Source organism: Cetorhinus maximus, chromosome 23, assembly GCF_964194155.1.
Source record: "Cetorhinus maximus chromosome 23, sCetMax3.hap1.1, whole genome shotgun sequence".
NCBI classification, from domain to species: Eukaryota; Metazoa; Chordata; class Chondrichthyes; order Lamniformes; family Cetorhinidae; genus Cetorhinus; species Cetorhinus maximus.
Window position 1 is genome coordinate 20,578,609 of NC_135901.1, and position 19,640 is coordinate 20,598,248.

Genomic DNA, 19,640 nt, shown 5'->3' on the forward strand with positions numbered 1-19,640 from the left:
AATTCACTGGTGTGACAGCAGGTGGGATCACCCAGTAAATCCCTTCCCACACTCGGAGCAGGTGAATGGCCTCTCCCCAGTGTGAGTGCGTTGGTGTACAGTGAATGCTGAAGAGTGCCTGAACCTCTTTCCACAGGAGGTGCACCTGAGGAATTCTCCTCAGTGTGAATTCGTTGGTGTGACCACAGGCCAGATGACTGAGTAAATCCCTTCCCACACACAGAGCAGGTGAATGGCCTTTCCCCTGTGTGACTGCGTCGATGGTTTTCCAGCAGGGATGGGTAACTGAATCCTTTCCAACAGTCCTCACATTTCCACGGTTTCTCCATAGTGTGGGTGTCCTTGTGTCTCTCCAGGTTGAATGATCAGTTGAAACCTTGTCCAGACACAGAACATGTGATTGGTTTCTCCTCACTGTGAACGATGTGATGCTTTTTCAGGCTGTTTAACTGTTAAAGCTCTTTCCACAGTCAGTTCACTGAGACACTCTCACTTGGGTGTGTGTGTGTGTGTCTCGGTGTTTTTCCAGTGACACTGAAGTTCAAAATCTTTCCCCACTGACAGAACAGACAAACATTTCTCCTTCCACTTTCAAAGTCTGAGAATATTCAGGTCCTGGTGAATCGAGTGACTCTGTCAGAAGATGTTTGATTTGAGTTTCACATCTGCAAATCCTTCCCTTCTAATACCCTGGAAAATGAGTTTATAAAAGTCATCACTGTCAGTCCGGGATGGAAATTCAGAACAGACAATTCTAGTTTTAATGGAATATTGTTTTCTCTCTTGTTCCCCCAAAGCTGTAAATCCCCGTCCCACACACTCTCCCTCCTCCCTGGGCTGAAATCTAAACCCATCTCACCATCTCCACTATTTCTTTCCTCCACTCCCAGTTTTCTCCCTCCCTCTCCTCTGCCTGGGTTCAGTTCTCCAGCTCCTGTCTGCAGACTGACAATAAAATCAATGAATTAATCATTTTCCCTCCTGGTCACAGACACCCTCAAGCCCCGTCCACTCTCTGTTGCATCATCAAGGTGGCCATACATGCGTCTGGTCCCAGATGAACCAAGATGACGGCCGTTAACCTGGGCCTGCTCCTGGGAAGAAGCCCCAGAGCTGCAAACGCAGGACCTGCAGGCTCTTATTGGGGGTTTGGGGTCTCCAATGAGTGTTTCTGAATCCTCCACGCCCACCTCTCAGGGTTTCCTTCCTTCCCAGAGATCAGAGTCCTCACTGATTTCAATTGCTGAACACCCTCTCCCTGGCATGACTGTACTGAGTTTCCATACATATGAACATTGGAATTAGGAGCAACAGTAGGCCATTCGGCCCCTCAAACCTGCTCCATCATTTGATAAGATCATGGCTGATCTGATTGTGGCCTCAACTCTATTTTCCTATTTATCCCCTATAACCTGCGACTCCTTTGTCAATTGAGAATCGATATAACTCAGCCTTGAATATATTCAATGACCCAGCCCCACTGGTCTCAGGGGAAGAGAATTCCACAGCCTATTGGCCCTCTGAGAACAAGTGATAATGAGTTGGAACTTGCTGCCTATGAGGGGGGTGGCAATGGACACGGTGAATGATCTCAAAAGGAAATTGGATAAACACTTGAGGGAAATAAATCTGCAAGAAGACAGAGATAGAGCAGGGAAATGGGACTGACTAGATTGCTCTGGAGAGCTGGCATGGACTCAATGGGCCGAATGGCCTCCTCTATGTCATAATGTCTCGGTGACTCTTGTGTGCAATCTCGCCTTGTAATTTAACCCTTCGGGTTCGGATATCATTCAGGTAAATCTGTGCTACACTCCCTCCAAGGCCATTCTATCTTTCCTAAGGTTTGCTGACCAGAACTGAACACGGTTCTCCAGGTGTGCTCCAGTGCTTTTCCAGTCGCACTGCTTCAGGATCATAGAATAGTTACAGCACAGAAGGAGGCCATTCAGCTCTTTGTGTCTGTTCTGGCTCCCTAAAGGAGATATCCACCGTGTGCCACTCCTCTGCCTTCTCCCTGTAACCCCACACATTCTTCCTTTTCAAACAATACAATCATTTCCTCTCGAATGCCTCGATGGAATCTGCCTCCATCACACTCTCAGGCAGTGCATTCCAGAGTCTAAACACTGGCTGTGTGATAAAGTTTTTCTCATATGACCATTGCTTCTTTTCCCAATTCCCCTCAATTTGTGCCCTCTGAATCTCCATCTTCCCACCAGCTTTTCCCTGTTCACTCTGTCCAGGCCTCTCATGACTTTGAACACCTCTATCAAATCTCCACTCAACCTTCTCTTCTCCAAGGAGAACAGTCCAGACTTCTCTAATTTATATTTGTAACTGGTCCCAGGGATGAGGGACTTCATTCTCATGAACCTTTTCTGCACTCTCTCTAATGCCTTCACATCCTTCCCAAAGTGTGGTGCCCAGAAATCGACACAATACCCCAGTTGAGGCCGAACCAGTCTTGTATCCAAGTTTAACATAACAATTTTGTTCTTGTACTCAATGTCCCCATTAATAAACCCCAGGATACTGTGTGCTTTATGAACTGCTTTCTCAACCTGCCCTGCCACCTTCAACATATACATCCAGGACCCTCTGCTCCTATACCCACTTTAGACTTGTATTCTTTCTTTTCTATTGTCTCCCAACATTCTTCTGACCAAAATGAATCACGTCACACTTCTCTGCATTACATTTCATCTGCTACTTATCCACCCTGTCTACCAACCTGTCTACGTCCTTTTGAAGTTCCACACTATCGTCCTCACAGTTCACAATGCTTCCAAGTTTTGTAATGTTTGTGAATTCTGAAACTGAGCCCTGTATACCAAGGTGTGGATCATTAATATTTTTTCAGGAATAGCAGAGCTCCTAATGCTGATCCCTTGGGAACTCCACTATAAATCTTCGCCCAGTCCAAAAAACAACCATTAACCATTGCACCACTACTCTTTGTTTCCAGGCACTCAGCCAATTCCGTATCCATGTTGTTACTGTCCCGTTGATCACATGAGCTATACCTTTTCTCACAAGTCTGTTGTGCAGCACTTTATCAAATGCCTTTTGGAAGTCCATCTACAGCACATAAACAGAATTACCCTCATCACCCCTCTCTGATGTCTCATCAAAAAACTCAAGCAAGTTAGATAAGCCGGTTCTGAGAAAGAGTCATATCGGACTCAAAACATTAACTCTGTTTCTCTCTCTACAGATGCTGCCTGACTTGCAGAGTTTTTACAGAACTTTCTGTTTTTATTTTAGATAAACATGATTTGCCGCTATTAATTTTGTCCTGAATTATCGTTTCTAGAAGCTTCCACACCACAGAAGTTAAACTGATAGACCTGTAGTTGCTGAGCTTATCTTTAGACCCTTTCTGAACAAGGGCGGAACCTTTGGAATTCTCCAGTCCTCTGACATCACCCGAGTATAAGGAATACTGAAAAGTTCTGGCCAGTGCCTCTGCAATTCCCACTCTCACTTCCCTCAATATCCGTGGATGCAAACCATCCTGGTACATTGTCCATTTTAAGTACAGCCTATCCAATATCTCATCAATTTTAAACACTTCAGGGGTCTCAACTACCTGCTCTTTCAAAAGCAATGGCTTTTTCTTTAGTAAATACAGGTGCAAAGTATTAATTTAATACATCAGCCATGCCCCCTGCCTCCATGTGTGAATCCGCTTTGTGGTTCCAAATCAGCCCCACCCATCCCTTCATCATCCTTTGTATGTCTATAGAAGACATTTTAACTTCTTTACATGTTAGCCATCAATCTCTTTTCATACTCTCTCTTTGCTTCTCTTCATTGCTTTTCCAATTCTGCTCTGAACCTTTTTTATTTAGCTTGGTTCTACTTTACACCTGACATCTGCAATAAAGTACACTTTTTCTTCTTCATATTAATCTCTGTTGTTTTTCTCATTGTGAGAGCTCTGGATTTCTTTCCCCTTTCTTTTGCCTTGTGTGTCCAAACCATCTCTTTTTTCAAAGCAGCCAATTTTTCAGTTCCAGTTTCACCTGCCAACCTTTGATTCCAACTTAACTGGGTCAGATCTATTCTTACCCCACTGGAGTTCATTATTCTCATACTTACCTGAAATCTTTGCCTACAGACAAGCTGTTTCACTTCTACATTCAAACTTCGGTGATATTCAGGTTCTGATGAATCGAATGACTCTGTCAGATGTTTGGTTTGAGTTTCCCGTCTGTCAATCCTCCACTTCCAGTGTCCTGTAAGTTTACAATAACCATCACTATAAATCCAGGATGGAAACTGAGAAGGGACAAACATTTCTCCTGATTTGAGTTTTCTGTGTGTAAATCCTCCCCTTCTAACCCACTGTAAAGAGTTTCCAAAACCCATCCCTGTCAGTCCAGGATAGAAATGCACAATATTCTCTCCTCCTGCTGACAGGGACAGGGATGACCGCACATGCGCCCTGCTGCACAAGATGGCGGCCGTTAATCCGGGTCTCTCACCGAGGGACGCGGATCGGGGCAACTGCCGCCCACAGATACCAGCGAGGAACCGGTAGCTTGTTATTCTGGCTTCAGAACGGCTCAAAGTGTTTACGAAACCTGCCCGTCCACCCGCCGGCTGCACCTCTCCCTCAATTCCGACCTTTATCTTACCGGCTGCGGACCTGACAAACAAGCAGCTTTCCTTCGCCCTCACTCACAATGCGCATGCTCTAAATGCGAGGCGGGATTGCACCCGCACACTGATGTCCAGCTCCAGCAGCCACACTGCGCATGCTCCGATCACAATGACTGGTTGATTGACGGCAGGTTTGGACCAATAGGAAGAGGTGACAGGACAGCAGGCCCAAAGGGGTGCGGCTGGCCCTACAGCCAATTGAAGTGAATGAGGGGCGGGGCTGAACCAGGATCTCCCTCATTGGCTGAAACTCTGCATCATTTTGGAAGCTGATTTGCCTCAAACTCCAGGAGAAAACTGGACCTTTCTGTTTTGGTTTTAAACAGATGAAACCCTGTGGGTGTGGAGCAAACATTTCAACATTTGTTACTGAAATGTGGGAACATGGTGAAACAAGGCACAAACTTAAAGGAATAACTGGGCAGATAGGGAATTCACCATTAGAACAAGGGGAGTCCTTGGTTTCAATAAATGAACTGGCAGGAGGGTTAGGACAGGTCAGGGATAAAGTTAATATTCAGAACAACACAGAATGTAAAGGAAAAACTGATCTCAAAGACAATTTGTTGTAATGTGTGTGGAGGGGATGTGCTGAACCAGGTTTAAAGAGGTTAAACATGTTTTCCATATTGCACAATCACAAAGCTTCAAAGATGAGACATGAAAGCCCTCAACATTAATCATGACACGTGGGAAGCTAACTGATGATTGATGCAATTGGAAACACCAGCTGTGGGCAGGAGTTCACCACCACAGCAACATGTCGTTTCAGAAACTCCAACACAGACAAACAAGGTGTCAGTAGAGATCATCCCACAACATGAGTCAGGAATACCTTCATACGAGGCACTTTTGCCTTTACAGAATCGGCTTGTTCAGCCATCAGATGAAGTGCAGCAGATCATCTCATCTGATCTCACCAAAGTTCTGAGGCTGCATTCCCATCATCTCTCACAGATGGACAGATGCTAAACATATGAGACAATCACATTAAAATCTGGAACTCAGATGGGGATAAGGATTGGTGTTAGGTGGGATGATCTGGATCAATCAGCTCCAGGAAGCTTTAAAATCAGAATGACAGCATTTCAGAAATTATTCCTGTGATGTCAGTGATCCCATTCCTATCTGTTAGTAAGACCAATGGAAGTACTTAGTGGAGACAGTAGCATGCTGGAAGATGATGTACACAAGGGTTTTCTGAACTGAGGATAATAGGGGAAAGGAAGGGATCTTGAAAAAAACCAGATTCTCCATGTTGTTACAAAGGACATGGGACCTTCCACTTGGTTTGACACAACAAACATACACACAAACCCACATGGATACACTTCCTATCGATCAGGTTTTGCCTCACACCGCCAACCCAACTGCTGACTAAGACTGGCGATAAAGTATCAGTGTTTGTAAGGACCAAAAAGTTATAGAAATTCAAGTAAACATCACCCTCCAGGGCCTCAAAGCAGTTTTGACTATCTAATTCCAGCACTTTCTCTGAACCTTAATCTATAACGGACAACATCTTGAACAGACACAATGTCAAAAAGCTAAGCCACCAATAGACATTAGGTGGTCTTTGGCCACTCTGGTGATCAGCCCTGGTGGGAGATTTTAGACAATACAGGACATCTTTGCATAATTGCAGCCCCTACTTTCCTATTGGTATTATGGGTAATTCCCCTTATATTGATGGTCTCGGTGAAAGTCAGGCCACAGAGCAGAATGGATGAAAAGACGGCCCAAACTCCCTGTAAATCTAACATTCTGATTTCGGTTTTGTAGCCATCTTTCCATCCATCTGCTGCCTGGCCCTTCACTCCACACAGGCTGATCTTGGTCACCTTGTACACACTGTTATGGATAACAAGCGGGTTACAAAACAGAAAACAGAGAAGAGGTTAAGAGTAGCGACTCAGACTGGTAAAAGGTGGGAATTGATGTTCCATAGGGAGCAATGCTGGAACCACGGTTATTCAAATTTATACAAACGATTTGGACTCAGAAATCATAAACCCAATTTTAAAATTTGGGAGCAGAAATACAGTAAATCACAGATAAGAATTCCCAGTTAACAAAACTTTGTTGTACAGCTCATTAAATCTTTAATTCAGTAGCAGAGTGTACAATGACATGAGGAAGTGATGAACTGATTTATTTATGAATCAAATGATTCCTAAATTGGGAAGTACAGTTAATACTGGAGGAAGACTGCAACAAAATCCTGTGATCTAACACACACACATCAATATAGCAGGGAATTCTTGGAAACATGGTGTAGGTCCTTCTTTATCTGGAGATCAAATGTCTGTTGTATAATTGTCCCAGGAGTTAAAAGGATCCTGTGAATTCCTCCTTGTGTTATTTTAAGACAGACTTTACACTATTTATTTTTAGCTACGTTTTACTATGTTAAAGGTGCTATGTCAATACAAGTTGTTGTTGACATTGGCTTAAAGTTGTGGACTCAGGACTGTCACCAATAAATCTTAAAAACTTCACAGAATAATCACCACAGTTATTTTTAAACTGGAGACTCATTCCTGCCATTTCAGTTTCAGTCAGGAACAGAGCACAGTTTTACACCAATCTCTGATTTAACAGCACATTTCCAGACTGCCTGACTCAGGTTGTACAACCACAGTTGTAAAGGAGCCTTCTGCTCTCTGCCTAGCAGCTTTGAAACACGATGGTTACAAAACAGAAATCGGAGGGCTAGATTTACAGGGAGTTTGTATTTTTCCATCCATTTTTCTATGTGGCCTTGGACTCCACAGCCTGACCTTGGTCATCTTTAGTCTGTATGTACTGCACAGACGTGGCTGTGACACATTTCTCACACCTCTAGATTAATCCACATGTGGGTTTTGCTGTCAGTGAAGAAATATGAGAAAGACCAAAGTGTCATTTGTCCCTCTCAGTGTGACCCTAAAGGACTGTGTCCAGGCTGAAGTTCTGTTCCTGCCGTATGATCCTCCCCCACATTGTCCTTTCTGAGCTCCAGCCAGGTGATGTTAAACACTCAGATGGGAAAGACAAAATTGTGCAACAATGTGTGAAAAACAAAGTTTGACATGCTATGTGACATTTATCCAGAATATTAAACAGCAGCCCATTGATATGGTTTATTAACTTATATACGAACATACGAATTAGGAGCAGGAGTAGGCCACTCAGTCCCTCGGGCTTGTTCTGCCTTTCAATAAGATCATGGCTGATCTGATTGTAATCTCAACTACACATTCCTGCCGACCTCGATAACCTTTCACCCCCTTGCTTATCAAGAACCTATCTACCTCTGCCTTAAATATATTCAAATATTCTGTCTCAACTGTCTTTTGAGGAAGAGAATTCGAAAGTCTTACAACCCTATGAGAGAAGAAATAATTCCTCATCACTGACTTAAACGGGCGACACCTTAAAGAGTGGCCCCTAGTTAAAGATTCTCTCAGAAGAGAAAACATCCTTTCCACATCCACCCTGGCAAGACCCCTCATGATCTTATGTGTTTCAATCAAGTTGCCTCTTATCCCTCTAAACTCCAGCAGATACAAGCCTAGTCTGTCCAACCTTTCCTCATAAGACAACCTGCCCATTCCTGGTAATGATCAACTAAACCTTCGCTGAACTGCTTCCAATGCATTTACATCTTTCCTTAAATAAGGAGACCAAGACTACATATAGTACTCCAGATGTGGGCTCACCAGTGCCCTGTATAACTGAAGCATAACCTCCCTACTCTTGTATTCAGTTTCCCTTGCAATGAACGATAACATTCTTTCAGCTTTGCTAATTACTTGCTGGACTTGCACACTAACCTTTTGCGATTCATTCAATAGGACACCCAGATCCCTCTGAATCTCAGAGCTCTGCAACCTCTCACCATTTAAATAATATGCTTCTTTTTTATCCTTCCTGCCAAAATGGACACTGTCACATTTTCCCACATTATACTCCATTTGCCAGATTTTTGCCCACTCACCTAACCTATTTGTATCCTTTTGTAGCCTCCTTATGTCCTCTTCACAATTTATTTTCCTACCTATGTGTCATCAGAAAATTTAGCAACCATACCATTGGTTCCTTAATCCAAATCATTTATATAAATTGTAAAGAGTTGAGGTCCCAGCACTGATCCTTGTGGCACACCAATCATCACATCCTGCTGATCAGAAAAAGACCCATTTCTGTCGACTCTGTTTCCTGTAGGTTGCTAATCTTCTATTCATATCAATGTGTTACCCCCTACACCATGAGATTTCATTTTCTGCATAACCTTTACTGAGGCACCTTATCAAATGCCTTCTGGAAATATAGGTACAGTACATCCACCAGTTCCCCTTTATCCACAGCACCTATTATTTCTTCAAAGAGCCCCAAAAAATTGGTTAAGCATGATTTCCCGCTCACAAAACCTTGTTGACTCTGCCTGATTAAACTTGAAGTTATCTAAGTGCCCTGTAATAACGCTTCTAACATTTTCCCTATGACAGATGTTAAGCTAACTGGCCTATAGTTTCCTGCTCTCTGTCTCCCTCCCTTTTTGAATAAAGGAGTTACATTTCCTATTTCCCTATCTGATGGAACCTTCCCCAAATCTAGCGAATTTTGGAAAATTAAAACCAATGCATCAACTATCTCACTAGCCACTTTTTTTAAGACCCGAGGATGAAATTCTTCATGACCCGGGGACTTGTCAGCCTGCAGCTCCAACAATTTGCTCAGTACCACTTCCCTGGTGATTGTAATTTTCTTCAGCTCCTCCCTCCCTTCCAATTCCTGATTTATAGCCATTCCTTGCATGTTACTTGTATCCTCCACAGTGAAGACGATGCAAAATACCTCTTCAATTCATCTGCCATCTCCTTATTTTCCATTATTAACTCTCCAGATTCCCTTTCTATAGGAGCAACCCTTACTTTGTTAACTCTTTTCATTTTTAAATATCAATATTTACTTTTACTATCTGTCTTTATATTTCTACTTCGCTTTCTCTCTCTTTATTAAATCTTTCAGTCATTCTTTTCTTTTTAAAAATTCTATCCAGTCTTCTGAGCTGCCACCCATCTTTGCACAATTATATTTCAGCAGAAACGAACTCCAGCTGTCAGAATGAAAGAATTCAATCCTGAACAGGATTAACAGCAACAGTAACCAGATTTCAAACCCAGTGTCACTTGTGAACTCGCTGATGTGTCAGCAGGGTGGATGACTGAGTGAATCCCTTCCCACACACGGAGCAGGTGAATGGCCTCTCCCCAGTGTGAACTCGCTGGTGTGTCAGCAGATCCTTTTTACTTTTAAAGGTCTTCTCACACTCAGAACATTTAAAAGGTCTCTGATCAGTATGAACAAGTTGATGTGTCAGAAGGTGGGATGACCGAATGAATCCCTTTCCACACATGGAACATGTGAATGGCCTCTCGCCAGTGTGAACTCGCTGATGTGTCAACAGGTCAGATGAATTGGTGTATCCCTTCCCGTCCATGGAGCAGGTGAATGGCCTCTCCCCAGTGTGAATTCGCTGGTGTATCAGTAGTTTGGAAGGCCGATTAAATCCCTTGCCACAGATAAAGCAGGTGTATGGACTTTCCCCAGTGTGAATTCTCTGGTGATTCAGAAGCCCAGATAATCGCTTAAATCCTTCTCCACACAAGGAACAGATGAACGGACTCTCCCTCGTGTGAATGCGCTGGTGTGTCAGCAGGTAGGATGACTGAGTGAATCCCTTCCCACACACAGAGCAGATGAACGTCCTCTCTCCACTGTGAGTTTGCTGGTGCCTCTGAAAGTTTGATGAATGACACACACAGAGCAGATGACTGAACTCTGCTCAGTGTGAATGTGCTGGTGTCTCATCAGGTTGGATGAATTAGTGAATCCCTTCCCACACACGGAGCAAGTGAACGGCCTCTCCCCAGTGTGACTGCGTTGATGAATTTCCAGCTTTGACGGGGAACCAAATCCCTTCCCACAGTCCCCACATTTCCATGGTTTCTCCATGGTGCCGGTGTCCTCGTGGCTGTCCATGTTGGATGGTCAGACCAAACCTCGTACAGTTTATCCCTGCTGTGAATAATTAGATGTTTTTTCAGGCTGTGCAATTGGTTAAAACATTTCTCATTTAAGGTTCAATGATATCCAGCACCTGATGTATTGACTGAATCTGTCAGATTTTGACGTGATTTTTGGTTTGAGTTTCCTGTCAGCAAATCTTCCTGTTCACTTCCTTGAACTGCTGTAGTCCATGTGGTGTCAGCGCTGTTAGGAAGGGAATTCCAGGATTTCGACCCAGCAACGATGATGGAACGGCAATATATTCCCAAGTCTGATTTATGATGGAATAAAGGTTATTGATAAAGCAGCTGAAGATGGTTGGGCCCAGGATACTGTCCTGAGGAATTCCTGCAGCGATGTCCTAGGATTGAGATAAAGAATAAAAAAAATTAAACCGATAAATGTTAAATTGTGTTGTTGATAAAAGAGATACTCATTCAATTTTTCAGAGATGAATGATTCCCCAGGGGTTCACTCTGACTCCCCTGACTGACTGACTCAGGGTCCAGTCCTCAATCCCCCCGATTGGTGACTGAACTCGCTGCTCCTTTGCTCCTCCGGCCTCTGAGCTCCTCTTGCTGTTGTTTCCCAGGACAGTCAATGCCCGCTCTCCAACATGACCCTGTCAGATGGAGTTCAGGGGCTCAGAGGAAGAAAAGAAAATGAGGCGGTGAATCTGAGTTGGGAGAAACAAGGAGAGAAACAGGATTCAATGGAGAAACTGAGCGGGGGGCGAGCGCAGCCTCAGGAACAGCGGCTCTCAGAGGCCGAATGAGAGCGGCCGGGCCAGGCGGCCGTGCGGTGATCTCCCCGGGCTGGGGGTCAGGGGTCGGGGCTGCCCATTAAAACGATGCTGCAGCGCCTCCCCCATCCTCGCCGCCGCTTCCCGGTCTCGTCTCCCGTTTCCACCGAGTCCGACTCGCAACAAAGGAACCGCCCAGAATGCCCCGCGGCTGGCCCTGGGGCGCATGCGCACTCTCAGCGCCTGGGGGAAAGGCGCGAGTTGTATTGAGCGATTTCTGGGGCGCAGGGGATTGGGGGAGCTATGGCTGCCATTAGGAACATGGTCCACTGCAGTAACCAGTTGACCGGGTATAGTGTATTATAAAAAAGGACTTTTATATATAAAATAGTGTATTGTAATTAGGGAGAAGGTCTAATGCAGTCAGCAGTAGACTGGGTCTCGTGTATTATAAACAGGCTCATGGTCTAATGTGGTATAAGCATGGACAGGGTCTAGCGCAGTAATCAGTAAACCAGGTCTAATGTATTATAAACAGGGACAGGGTGTAGTGTATTTTAAACAGGGACAGGGTCCAGTGCCATAATCAGTAAACCGGGTCTAATGTATTATAAACAGGGGTAAGGTCCCATGCAATAATTAGTAGACCGAGTATCATGTATTATAAATGTACTTCCAAGGCCAGTATTTGATGCCGATCTAGAACAGGGCCTAGTGTGATATCGGTAGATATCATTAGAGACATGATCTATTACAGTAATAATTGAGACAAGGTCTAATAAAATATAAACAGAAACAAGATCTATTACATAATAACTGAGACAGGGCCTAGTGCCCCAGTAACTGAGGCAGAGTAATGTGTAGTATAAAGAGAGATATGGTCGAGTCTGGTAATAACCTGGTAATAATAGTCTGGTAATTGCCTTGTTAATTTAAATATAATCATGCTGAATTGTAAAAATAACAGACAGAAGAGTCTAATTTAACATATACAGATTCAGGGGCTCGTGCAGTAAGACAGGGCCTGGTGTAATATAAACAGTGATATTGGCTTAGTGCAGGAATCTGAGACAGTGTCTCAGTGTAATCAGAGATACATTCTACTTTAACATAAACACCAATACAGTCTATTTTAATATAAACAGTGACTCAATCTGTACTTTTGGGAGGTTTTAATTCCTCTTTTATCAACTGAAACAGACATAGTAACAAAGTTCAGTTGTGAAACAACTTTATGGAGACAAAGTCAAGACAAGTTTATCAAGTTTCATGTAAACTACAGCAACAAACTCTGGCAGTGATTTACAGTTTAACGTGGGTTATTCTACCTGTGTCAAATCTGTTTCTTCTCGGTTTCTCCTTCTCTTGGCTGCTGGTCTCGGCTTCTTCTCCTCCACATGGCCTTGCTCAGGAGGATCTCTTTCATGTTGCCTCTTACCCAATTAACCTCTTCCCCTTCCCAATCAATATTCATCCCTGTGATGATCATGCCCTGAGAATGTTTCTCTTAACCAATCAGGTACAGTTCAGGTCAGCAATGTTAGCCTTAGTTAATCACCTAAATTTATCGTATTCACAGTTCATGTCAGGAATGTTAGCCTTGGTTAATCATGTAATGTTCTGTGTATTCACCGTGGTTCTATTTTCTTGTATCTGCAGGCTGCTACATCCTGTTGCCATTTATCTCAGAGAGGCCCCTACATTCCTGCCTTTGGCTCACACAAACAATCTTCAAGACCTTTGGCTTTTAGCTGCAGTAAGTATTTTAAAGATTGTCATTATTTCCCAGAATCTTTCTCCCTTGGAATTAATTTATACTATGCCCTATTTCTCCATTCTCCTTCCTCACTATACCACAAAAGGGGTTTTAACAGAGTTCAGTGTTAATAATTTTACACCATCTTCTATTGAAGACCTCTGGTTATTCTCTTTCCCACGAGAGAAAACATTCTCTCTGTTTCCTCTCTATCGAAATCTTTCACAATTTTAAAGACCTCTATTAGGCCTTCAGCCTGCTATTTTTCAGAGAGAAGAGACCCAGTCTGTCAATCCTTTCCTCATATGTACTTCTGGTATCATCCTTGTAAATCTTCTCTGCTCCCTCTCCAGTGTCTCTCTATTCGTTTTATAAAATGGTGACCAGAGCTGTACTCATTACTCTCAGTGTGGTCTGACCAGGGTTCCAGGCAGCTTTAGCAGAACTTCCCCACATTCCAATTCCATTCCTCAAGAAATAAAATCTAGTGCTCGATTTGCTCGTTTTATGGCCTTGCTCTGAATGTTACAATTATACTCAGAGATCTCTTTGTTCCTCTTTTCCACCCAGACTCATAACTTCCAAGTAATAAATGACCTCCTCATTCTTCTGACCAAAATCTACTACCTCACATTTATCTGTGTTCAACTTCATTTTGCGCTTCTCCCCAGTTTCCCTACCCACTATCCGAAAAGTCGCTGGAGAACACATCCCCGCTATACTGCCTGCCCTGCAGTGATTCCACGCTCTAACAAGTGTTAATTAGCTGGAGACGGGGCTTCCGCCCCTCACTCGGGAGGAAGTCCCGCCACGGAGACCAATCTGTGGCCAGCAGCTCTCCTGAGCCTGCAGCGTATGAAGCTGCAGTGGACAAGACTGGGACTGCATGCAGTTCCCAGAGTCGATGTCCCAGGAGTCCGGGACCAGGTAAATGTGGGGATCTCAGGGTGGGGAGGGGAAGTTCAGACCAAGGGGAGCTGAGGGGGGAGGGTGCAGGTTTTGGTATAGAAGCCAGTGGGGGAGGGAGGCCCCACGGAGTCAGACCTTTTGAGGGGGCAGCCAATGTTAGAAGGGGGCTGCTGATGGAGGTGACCCCCTGCAACTTCCCAACCAAGAACCAAAAATGGTTCATTTTCAGGCTTGTCCCTCACCCCCGAACTCCGCCCACCAGCCTGATAATTGAGGCTGTGCAGGAAAAGGCTCTCAAATGGTCAATAATTGGCCAATTAAGGGCCTCAACAGATGTAAGGGCAGGCAGGCCAGCCTGGGTCTCGCTGGTCGAAGTGTAAAATTGTGGAGAGGGCGGATTGGGCGAGAGCCCGGTAGGAAGACTATCTGAGAAACATGATGGTCACTCCTGACTACAAACCCATTGGTGGAGGAACGTAAAATTCTGTCCAGGGAATATTGCTGAAAAAGGAGACATGCTGTTGAAGCTTTTCGTCTTCTGCTCATCAGGGCAGATTTGCAAGAAAACCAATAGTAAAGGGAACAAAAATTTATACTGCATGAGCAGAGAGTGCTGAAGTTGGCAAGTGGACTCTGATTGGTAGAGGCATTGCCATGGAGAATGCAGCAGGGAATCGTTAACTGCAAAGCTTTTGCTTTAATACGAACCAGGTAGGTCATTATCCCCCAGACCCGAATATAAAACAGTGAACGTTATCCCCCCAGACTTAAATATAAAACAGTGAACATTGTCCTCCAGACCCGAATATAAAACAGTGAACATTATACCCCAAACCCGAATATAAAACAGTGAACATTATATCCAAGACCCGAATATAAAACAGTGAACATTATACCTCAGACCCGAATATAAAAGTGAACATTATACCCCAGAGCCGAATATAAAACAGTGAACATTATCCCCCCAGACTCAAATATAAAACAGTGAACATTATCCCCCAGACCCGAATATAAAACAGTGAACATTATCCCCCAGACCCGAATATAAAACAGTGAACATTATCCCCCCAGACTCAAATATAAAACAGTGAACATTATCCCCCAGACCCGAATATAAAACAGTGAACATTATTCCCCAGACCCGAATATAAAACAGTGAACATTATCCCCCAGACCCAAATATAAAACAGTGACCATTATCACCCAGACCTGAACATAAAACAGTGATCATTATCCCCCAGACCCGAATATAAAACAGTGAACATTATCCCCAGACCCGAATTTAAAACAGTGACCATTATCCCCCAGAACTGAATATAAAACAGTGAACATTTATCCCCAGACCCGAATATAAAACAGTGAACATTGCCCACTGGTCAGGAGCTGTCTTGATGGATTGAGACTGCGAAATTCCAATATTCCAGATGTGTCTGTTCCAGGAACCAGGTTAAAGGGACACCCCCTTCAAACTGGGCTCATGTGAGGAACTGCACCAATGAGGTTCAGGAATGATGCAACCAGTCACATCACCGCCAGATGTGTCATCGAGCAAAGCATCACAATGTTGACAATGTGTTTTCAGGTGTCTGGGTAGGTCTGGAGGTGACTTTCAGTACTCGGCAGCCAGGGACTCCAGAATAATAGTGATGTGCTGCATCCTGTACAACTTTGCACAGCAGAGGAGGAGGAGGGGGCAGACTCAGCGAGTGGGAGGTGAGGCAGCCTGTTGGGTACTTCCTGGGGGTGGTGGGCTTTGAAGTTGGATAAACAGTGAGAAGTGGGAATGCCTTGATTGGATTTCCCACTTCCATGGCTCCTTTTTCCATCATCCCTCTCCTGGATCAGCGTCACATCATTCCTCCCACTCTGCTGCAGACCAGCTTGGTGGAGATCAGTAACGTGTTGTAAGGTCACAGATAAAGTGTCTGTCATCCTGTTTAAGGCAGCAGATATCTCCTGCATGGCCGTGATCATGATCTGCATGGACCCATTTCAGCTTGAAGCTTCATGGAGGCAGCCACTCTCTCCATGACAAACAGTCTCTGGAACCTCCTCCAGCCCTACGACCCTCCCTGTGCTCCTGCAATTAAGGGGCTGGGGGCAGTGGTGTGGTGTGATGCTAATATCACTGCATCAGTAATTCCAAGATTCAGGCTAATCCTCTGGGGGCATGGGTTCAAATCCCATCACAGCAGTTGGTGGAGTTTAAATTCAATTAATGAATCTGGAATTGAAAGAAAGTCTCAGTAATTGATAGTTGTAAAAATCCATCAGGTTCACTAATGCCATTTAGGGAAGGAAATCTACCATCCTTACCCAGTCTGGCCTACATGTGACTCCAGACTCCCAAAGCAACACAGGTGACTCTTGTGTTGAGCAACCCATCAGTTCAAGGGCAACAAGGATTGGGCAACAAATACTGGCCTTTCCAGTGACCCCCCACATCCCATGAAAGAACAAAAATAAAATTCTGACCCCTTCAGCTCCCCACACCTACATCACTCCACCATTGGCAGAGGCGCTTTCACCTGCTGAGGTCCTCGGGGCTTGAATTCCCTCACTAAACCTGTCTCCTTCTTACCTTTTCGACCCAGCTTTTGATCCTCTGTGAAGGGTCTTGGGACGTTTTAATCTGTTCAAGGGTAAATCCAAGTTGTTGTTGTCACTGCCTTACATTGGGAGACTTCAGAATGTCACATAAACGCTTGGAAATTTTCAGACTGGAAACTTCACTTTCAGTCAGGAACAGGTCGCAGTTTCACACCAATCTCTGATTTAACAGCTTGTTTGGTAAAACATCACCATCTAATAATCTTCATAAGATGTTAAGAAATTAATTGAGTATTAATAGAAACAGCTCTCGTACTCTCTGTTATGAAGAAAGCTTCCACAGCAGCTTGCTGGGTGACAAACACAGGACAGGCCTGTTATCTCTACCAAGGACATCTCTCTATCAATGTCCTTGAAACAAGAGATCTCTAACCCTGATCAGGTTAGATCTCTTGACCCACATGTAAACCAACGATCTGAGTGAAGTTTAAACAGGCTCGAAAGGGAACATCACTTTAGACAGTAAAGATTTTTTCAAACTGATCCATAATGATCTGGTTTCAGATTAACACCAAACACTTGGACTAGATCCAGAAGAATGAGAACAGAAGAGGCTGCCACATCCAGCTGCAGAGATCAGCTTCATCTGTCCGATCATCCAATCCAGGACCAGTAAACCATTCCAAAGAGACTGTCATCTCCAGCCACGGAGATCAGCATCTCCCTGATCCGGGACCAGTAAACCATTCCGAGGAGACTGTCATCTCCAGCCACAGAGACCAGGATTGGTAAACCATTCTCAGCTGTTACAGGTTGTGTATCTTTTCTGAATATTTAGCTGATGTATCATATCTAAATGTTGCCTCTTAATAAAATGCTGAAAAATCACCAATGACTTCAACAGCTCCCTTTTTGGGTAATCTGTGATTCTGGACTAAAATCTTACACTTTCCAGCATTCACAATTGCTCTTCTTGACTCCAAATACAGCTGTAAAGGAGCCTTCTGTTCCATGCCTGGAGCTCTGAACTATGGAAGAGAGTGGCTGGGACACATTTCTTACACACCTCAGGATTAATACAGAGGTTAATACAGTGATTAATACTGGATGTGACCAACAGTAGCAAAAACAGCAGAATCCAACTCCTGCAGACACTCGTGAATTCTCTGGTGTCTCAGCAGACGTTTTAAGTCAGTGAATCCATTCCCACACTCGGAGCAAGTGAACGGTCTCTCCACGGTGTGAATTTGCTTGTGTCTCAGCAGATCATTGCTGCTTTTGAAGCTCTCCTCACAGTCAGAACATTTAAAGGGTTTCATAGCAGAGTGAATACGTTGGTGTTTCAGCAGGTTGTATGACTGAGTAAATCCCTTCCCACATGCAGAGCAGGAGAACGGCCTCTCCACAGCATGAATTCGCTGTTGTACAGTGAGTTCAGATGATCGCCTGAACCCAGTCCCACAGTGAGAGCATCTGAACGGTGTCTCGTCTGTGTGAACATGTTGATGGCATGTCACTTCCCACAGTCTGGGCATTTAAAAGGTCTTTCATTAGTGTGGACTCGCTGGTGTTTCTGCAGGTAGATGTAGCAGTGAGTCCCTTCCCACACATGGAGTAGGTGAATGACTTCTCCCCACTGTGAATGTGTTGGTGTCTGAGAAGATATTTTTTGCTTTTAAATTTCTTCTCACAGTCAGAACATTCAAAATGTCTCTGATCAGTGTGAACATACTGGTGTGTCAGCAGGCTGGATGACTGAGTGAATCCCTTCCCACAATTGGAGTAGGTAAAAGATCTCTCCCCAGTGTGAGTGCATCGATGAATTTCCAGCTCAGAAGGGTAACTGAAACCCTTCCCACAGTCCCCACATTTCCACGGTTTCTCCATAGTACCGGTGCCTTTGTGTCTTTCCAGATTGGATGATCAGTTGAAGCCTCATCCACATACAGAATATGTGTGTGGTTTCTCTCCACTGTGAATGGGGTAATGTTTTACAGGTTGTTTAACTGGTTAAAACTCTTTCCACAGTCAATTCACTGGAACACGCTCACTTGGGTGTGTGTGTCTTGGTGCTTTTCCAGTCACACTAATGCTTGAAATCTTTTCCCACAGGTAAACAGACAAACATTTCTCCTTCTACACTCAAAGGTGGATAATATTCAGGTCCTGATGAAACAAGTGGCTCTGTCAGATCTTGCTGTGATGTTTGGTTTGAGCTTTCCATTTTCAAATCCTCCCTTTCTGATACACTGTAAAAGGAGTTTACAAAAGTTAGCGCTGTCAGTAAAGACCAGAAATTTAGAGTGAAAAATTCTAGTTTCTATGAAGCATTTTTTTCTCTCTTTGTTCCCCGAAGGTTTAACTCCATGTCCCCCACACTCTCCCCCCTTACCTCCTGATGACTGGGATGCTGAAGTTGCACCAATTCTCTGTTCCCCAACAAGATGGCCAAACATGCACTCCGCTCACTGAAGCAGCCCCACCTTCATAAGATTGTAAGAAATAGCAGCAGCAGAGGCCATTCGGCCCACCAAGCCTGCTCAGTAAGATCATGGCTGATTTGATTCTGGCCTTCACGCCACATTTCTCTTCGCACCCATAACTCATGACTGCCTTGTGGATCAAAATTAATGCAGCTAACTCAGCCTTGAAAATGTGCAATGACCCAGCCTTCACTGATCTCTGGGGAAGTGAATTCCATCTTACAATGGGTCCCTGAGGCCCCGCCCACTGCCTCCTACCTCACCAAGATGGCCGCCCAAGAACCCCCTCATTGAACAAGCCCCGCCTTCCTCTCCCAAGATGGCGGCGGCCTGTTGCCCGGGTAACCGGATTCTCCTTTGCCTTCACCTATCACTGGCCTCCTATCCAGCTTCACCAGTCCTACCCCACCCTCCCCCCCCTTAAACAGTATATATTTCACCAAATTTCTGCTTCTCTTCAGTTCTGAAGAACAGTGAT

General features: G+C 44.4%; 4 protein-coding genes across 4 annotated transcripts in view; all 4 read right to left on the reverse strand.

Moving 5' to 3' along the window:
• LOC144697059 (uncharacterized) overlaps window positions 1–19,640 on the reverse strand; it is a 395,607-nt gene that overhangs the window by 323,015 nt on the left and 52,952 nt on the right. The gene's annotated exons all lie outside the window — the stretch shown is intronic.
• Window positions 1–19,640, reverse strand: part of LOC144697310 (uncharacterized) — a 273,200-nt gene that overhangs the window by 199,149 nt on the left and 54,411 nt on the right. The window lies entirely within an intron of this gene.
• The window catches only part of LOC144698416 (uncharacterized), a 236,909-nt gene that overhangs the window by 164,285 nt on the left and 52,984 nt on the right, over window positions 1–19,640 (reverse strand).
• Window positions 28–18,566, reverse strand: LOC144698420 (uncharacterized). The gene is given in 8 exon segments (XM_078570361.1): window positions 28–155; window positions 158–363; window positions 6,430–6,519; window positions 9,843–10,450; window positions 11,213–11,344; window positions 16,711–16,761; window positions 17,798–17,963; window positions 18,436–18,566. Coding segments are annotated over 8 exon segments (1,512 nt in total).